At 38.2% G+C, this 6,973-nt stretch overlaps 1 protein-coding gene across 1 annotated transcript; it reads right to left on the bottom strand.

Annotated features, from left to right (window-relative positions):
• Positions 1–528: 528 nt before the first annotated feature.
• hoxc11a (homeobox C11a) lies at positions 529–4,590 on the bottom strand. The gene is made up of 2 exons (XM_056600854.1): positions 3,771–4,590; positions 529–1,520 (listed from the first exon to the last, which is right to left on the bottom strand). Exons 1-2 carry the CDS (start codon positions 4,588–4,590, stop codon positions 1,288–1,290), a joined length of 1,053 nt encoding a protein of 350 aa, XP_056456829.1. The 3' UTR covers positions 529–1,287.
• Positions 4,591–6,973: the final 2,383 nt, after the last annotated feature.

Here is a 6,973-nt window from a genome sequence, read left to right as displayed (position 1 = left end):
AACACTCGGACATCCAGTTGTAGGCCTACTTGTTTACTATTTACTGCGGAAGTGAATGCCATTCCTCGGAACAGACGGTGCAATTAAGAGAAAAAAATAGCCATTTAGTGCGGTCTTTATGGCAGTGTCTAGACTACAAGAGTGGCGATTCCATTTAGTGGGCACTAAAATAGGTTATCATTGCACGTTTTCCTTCATTTGTCTAAGCTTATGCCTGCTACTATTGCATGAATTTGAATACTAAATCTTAATCTTAAATGAATTAATCGTGCAATGATGTCTAGGCCTAATATTTAAGGAGCCAACGCAAAACAATTTATTTCCAATGCACCTCCAACCAAATCCACGGCAACAGCTGGACTGGTTTGAAAGTGGCAACTGAAACGCACCAGGTTAAATTGATTCCTAGCATTGGCCTCTCTCTAAAAAGCCCCGTTGCACCTCATCAACATGCACAGATCAAATGCAGTATTTGTAGCTATACGATATTATAAAGAAAACACAAACACTATTCATTTGCCTATATATTTGTTTATTCCATATGTATTCTTATATTAATGATACACAGCCCGACAACATTTTCCTCTTCTCTGATCACAAAAGCACCAATGTTAAACGCTAATAATTTAATGGCTTGCATTAAAGCTGGTATCGTTGCAAGGGCAGTGTGATGGTGATATAGCAGCAGGGGGGCGGGGGGGATTGCCATTTTTACATCGACCTATTTACAGAATGAGTGCATTTGCATAGGCTAATCTGTACATGGGATACTTTTTCACAGATTTAATCTCACAGTAATGAATGGCAACATACTGCCTGTAATGTCTTATTGTCCATTATCTGGTAGAAAACATTATTTTTTAATAATATGCTATATACATATACCAGAGGAGAGGAAAGGTTAGGCGTAACTCCGGCAGATAGGGGTCCAGGAGTATTTTTTTTTTCTATAATTGCCCTAAATGAACCATAGAATAAACACAAACAAAAAAATCATGGTAAATAGATGGTATAGATTATGGAAGACCAGTATTGGTAATAAAAAGTATAATCTTAAACCACCCATTGACCTCTCTGAGATAGAAATGTACCACCGCCCGTAGGTAAGAAAATGGCGACTTGTTCCATGCGGGCATAACAATTTAGACTGTCCTTTTTACATTGCACTGTTGGTATTATGGGCTTCATTTTAAATCTTGGTAATGCCCACAAACACAACTCAACGAGATAAGTATATTTCTATTTGTCACTGGTCAGGAGGACCATGACATTAAACGCAAATGCGGCTCACAATAAGGGATTCCCCGAGAAGTATTGCAGGCGGTCTCGGCTCAGCTTCTTTTCTTTCATTCTTCTATTCTGAAACCAGATTTTAACCTGTCGGTCGGTGAGGTTCAGCATTCGTGACAGCTGAAGCCGCTTTTCTTTGTTGATGTAAACGTTAAAGAAGAACTCCCGCTCCAGCTCTCGAATCTGAAATTTGGAGTAAGGGCATCTCTTCTTCCTTGTACGAGGGGTGCCTAAAGGAGATACATAGTATGAAGATCAGATTCTGTCATCTATTTGACGAACAATAACACAGTTGTAAACGAAAATCGGGTTGAGGTGGGAATTAGTATTTACATGCTGGCAAAACGGTGTGTGAAGGCCTGGGTAATTAAACTATTTCAGACAACATCAACGTGAAAAGTAACACAAGCCATCAGAAAAACAGCCATTACAGAGATGAATAACCGCATCCCTAAGAGGAACTGATATCCCCTTACAAGCTATAACGATGTGTTTGTTTGCTCAAGATACACAGAAATAAAAGTAAATAACCGCATGCATCAAGTGCCCTATATCTTCCGTGTAGGGGGCAGAGTAACGTGAGTAGTCCAACCACAATGCATAAATTGGTACAATGCTCTCTTTGGCCTAGAATTCTAATATTGTTCACAACCTTATTTGAATGCACAATAGCAGTTTACATAAGTCAGAGGCATTTGTCTAATATGTACATATACGACAAAATGAGCAATGTTGGGTTATGTTTGGTGAGAGAGTGGGGGTTGATAAAAGTATAACGAAGCTTGCTTTGTAGCATTCAATCGTAGCCTATTTCAACATAAAGCCTACGTAATGGAATCCTACTTCATACTCATCATCCAATTCAAATAATAATATCAGCCGTTGAATCATGCATAGATTGAAATGCAATGCAAGTACTGTAGTCAAATACCAACGAAATGTATAGCTTTTCAGTGGCAACAGAACAGCATAAACTGCTGTGCATTCTCCTGCATGATGTAGCATACATTCGATTGGCTACCTCATGCCTTGTTTTCCAACAGAATAAATGTCGAGAGAAGAAGGGTTAAGAAGTAAATAAATATATATTTTTATATATATATATATATATAGCTAGATATATAGATCGATATGGAGATAGATAGATAGATAGATAGATAGATAGATAGATAGATAGATAGATAGATAGATAGATAGATAGATAGATAGATAGATAGATAGATAGATAGATAGACAGACAGACAGACAGACAGACAGACAGACAGACAGACAGACAGACAGACAGACAGACAGACAGACAGACAGACAGACAGACAGACAGACAGACAGACAGACAGACAGACAGACAGACAGACAGACAGACAGACAGACAGACAGACAGACAGATAGATAGATAGATAGATAGATAGATAGATAGATAGATAGATAGATAGATAGATAGATAGATAGATAGATAGATAGATAGATAGATAGATGGATGGATATCCAAATAGGTAGATATATAGATAGATACGTAGATAGATAGATAGATAGATAGATAGATAGATAGATAGATAGATAGATAGATAGATAGATAGATAGATAGATAGATAGATAGATAGATAGATAGATAGATAGATAGATAGATAGATAGATAGATAGATAGATAGATAGATAGATAGATAGATAGATAGATAGATAGATAGATAGATAGATAGATAGATAGATAGATAGATAGATAGATAGATAGATAGATAGATAGATAGATAGATAGATATGTAGATAGATAGATAGATAGATAGATAGATAGATAGATAGATAGATAGATAGATAGATAGATAGATAGATAGATAGATAGATAGATAGATAGACAGATAGACAGATAGACAGATAGACAGATAGACAGATAGACAGATAGACAGATAGACAGATAGATAGATAGATAGATAGATAGATAGATAGATAGATAGATAGATAGATAGATAGATAGATAGATAGATAGATAGATAGATAGATAGATAGATAGATAGATAGATAGATAGATAGATAGATAGATAGATAGATAGACAGATAGATAATCGAGAGTTCCTTTTTCTGTCAGTGTGTTATAATCTATAATCTATGGCAATTAACTGATAAATTTGTGCTAAGAGGAAATTCACAATACGCCAAAAGCAATGTTCTGCCCAATTGGTTTTAACTCTAGACAACCCAACAAGAAAATCCCTTAAAATCCCAACGCAAGTTCATGATCAAAGTTAGCATTTGTCACAATAGCGCGCTCTTTAAAATTTCACAGACTCTCACGATAGAGGAGTCTGTGTATAACATCCTTTTTTTCAAAGTGCTTTCCCATCGTAAAAATTCTTCTCGTTGGGAGAAAGAGCTTTGTAGGTTATAATAAAATCCTTTGAATGCTTATAAAACTCCACATAAAATCTGACCGACAAAACACCGGGCTAGTCCCTTAACCTTTCCCCATTTACAGCGTCGGTACCTACTGGAGTGGCTGTTCTTGGTGCTGCTGCCTTCCTTGGTGACTGAAGAAGTACACGAGCCCGAAATTGTATGTTCCTCCTCATCTTCTCGCTCCTTTTCCTGGTCTCTGGCGCCGGGTAGAGAGGAGGGCTGCTGGGATTCCGTTTCCAGTTTACTCGCCTCGCCCTTTTGTAAACAATTGTCCGGCTGATTGTCCGCGCTGCAGTAAGCGGTTTCGAAGAAGCGATCGAAACCTTGAGGGAGGACATTGTTTTTCCCCACACCGGAGTAGAATCCAGCGGAGGGATGGTTGGAGCCTGGATGGTGATGGTGGTGGCTGTACACGCTCTCGTTCTTCATAAGCATTTCGGTCATGGTGGATGGTGGGAGACAGTCCCTATGCACCAAATCCTCTCCAGAATAGCACGGTGCATAATTGCTTCTGGGGTGCCATTTACTCGCAGGATCCAAGCCATATGAAACTTCCCGCACCGGTTGTACTTGAGAAAGATTTGTGGAATAAGGGTAGCTAATCTGCCGCGACGGGGCCTGTGGAAGAAACGAAGATACGGCGGAAAATTCGGGGACGTAGTAGGTGCAGCTGGGGAGGTAGATGTTAGACGCGCAGCCTGTCCTGTCACCAAACTCGGAAGTCCGGTCTTTACGCGACTGGGAACAGAAGTTGCCCAGATTCACCGAGTTAAACATCTTTCGCTCGTACTCTGTACTATAGATAGATGTTTTGGATTCGAACTGCAGAAGGGGAAAATTTGGGAAGGCGAGATGACGCGCAATCCGTCTAAGTCGCCCCGCAGACACGTGATCGAAAGTAGATATTGTCATATATCAGTTTGGAACAGTTGGATGTGTAGGAGTGGTTCGCTTAGGTAAGGTATACGAGGATCAAACGATTAATTTTCCGACACCAATGAAGTACCCTTCTAAAAAAAAAACGAGTTACAGATGCATGGTAGTTGGAAAGGAGCTCGACAATCATAGAAGTGGTCTGTGTTTCTGCTTACTGGCTAATAGGTTAGCAGAAGAGCTATAAGCCATTTATAGACTCTTCGTTAACTATATGCACAAAGATACACTCTTAAATAATACTAATCAGGATTTGCTGGTAAATGAGTTGATATTAAAATATTAATTTTCATGTTATTTTTCTATATTATGATGATTCTTATTGAACGGTGCTAGAGAGTTGCATTTTATGGGACTAGTCGGACATGTATAATACCTATGTGATATTTTAACCATGCAACATTTAATAGTGAAGCCAAAGGCCTACTCAAACAAGTCTACTTTCCAAAATGTTTGGTTTTCATGATCACTTACATTTCTTGTCAATTAATGTTACATTATTCAAGTATAATTACCAACAGATTAAGTCGCCCTATATATTTTTTATAGAAGGTTGGATTGCGTTATTTATACGTTATTTTGAGGATTGTTTTCCACCAGCAAAGTCAGTATACAAGACGATCCAAAACAATGAAATGATTATTGCATAATAGTGCCCATGGGTAAAAGTATATATATACACTCAACCTTTATATTATTTCTGCCATTACATGAAACGTCCAGTGGGCTTGAAGGCCATCATACAAAGAGCCGTGGCAACACAACCATTGTTTGTCGATTTAAAATGTTTAACTGATCTGTCAACTCCCATTTCCTTGACTTTGGACCATGATCTAATCCCTTGAAGGACAACTGCACGTTTCAAGGCCGTCGTTCGACTGGGAGTGGGGGAGCTTGAGCAGCGAGGCCCACGTCTTCTCAAATGAGCAACGGACGACTTCACAAGGAATAATGTCTAATCCTGAATCCACTGTTACCCTCACATGTTTACCTGCAGTGTTGATGCATCTTTTGTCCTGGTGTGGTAGAATAGGCTAACATTTACAATTGGGGAATTTGCAATGCTAATTTGCTAAGTGGGGGAACGATGAGATGGTTTTTAGTTATACGCTGGCCGGCGTTTTAAAACGCTTATTTGTTTGCGTTATGATAATTCCACAGGACTATTTGGACCATCGGTAAAGTTTTTTTTGTTGCGTAGAGCCTCGTCTAGGCCTGATGACAAAAGGTAGAGCATTCAGCGTCGTACAGTTGTTGATGTTGTTGAGGTCGATGGCTTATACCTTTTTTCAGTTTAGTCTAATACAATTGCAACTTATTAATCATAGCCTATTAACATGTTAAAGTGTTCATTCGTCAAATCAGGCGTATACCATGTACGCCTACCATATGAAATAAAAATCCTATTGGCAATACTTTCAGTTGATGTTTTTGTACATTTACAATTGTAATATGTATTTAATTTAACTAAATAATACAATTGAGTGCTATGTGCAGACTTTTATAAACGTGCTGATTCCAAATAAGAGGATAAAATACATAATTGTATGACATTTGGATAATAAGACAAAAATAGGCATCGTGCTGGTGTAAGAAAGATGCCTGTACATAGGCTACTTTCAACATAATTAAAAAATGTTATGTTTGATAACTCATGATAGCAGAAAAACAAAAACATGTTTTATTAATCTATGGAAAGTGAGCAATCTTGATTAGGTTATTTTGGAAAGAAATTTGCGCACAAGAATCGTAGATTTTTAAATTTTTTAACGTTACCAGTTCATTTAGGCCTACAACAGGACAGACAAAAGGCTATCCAATATGCGTGATGCATCCAAGTACAAAGAAAGCAGACAACTGTCCAGGCACAGCACTTGAATTTGACCACTAAATTCTCTACAACCACCATAAACCTCAGCATCGCTATAGAAACGGTAAAGGCTTTTGTATTTGACGAAACAGGGTAAGAATGAGAGCATTTCGGTTGTAGAAACCCGAGTTACAATGTTACATGTTTTGGTTTTGCATACATTTTAGCCTATAACCAACTAAAGAGCTAGAGTAAGAATAAACCATTTCTAGTAAGTTTCGAGAAAATAAATGTTTTGTTTCAAGGTAATTCCGGCTTTAATTGATATTAATTTAAACAGCTATCATATGATCATATGGGTCCAAGCAACAGTTAGTTACAGTTGCATAAGCGACATTTGTGTGTGTGTGTGTGTGTGTGTGTGTGTGTGTGTGTGTGTGTGTGTGTGTGTGTGTGTGTGTGTGTGTGTGTGTGTGTGTGTGTGTGTGTGTGTGTGTGTGTGTGTGTGTGTGTGTGTGTGTGTGTGTGTGTGTGTGTGTGTGTGTGTGTGTG

The sequence above is a fragment of the Gadus chalcogrammus genome, chromosome 1, assembly GCF_026213295.1.
Source record: "Gadus chalcogrammus isolate NIFS_2021 chromosome 1, NIFS_Gcha_1.0, whole genome shotgun sequence".
NCBI classification, from domain to species: domain Eukaryota; kingdom Metazoa; phylum Chordata; class Actinopteri; order Gadiformes; family Gadidae; genus Gadus; species Gadus chalcogrammus.
The sequence above is the reverse complement of the archived record's forward strand: the minus strand, read 5'-3'. Positions and strand labels throughout refer to the sequence as shown.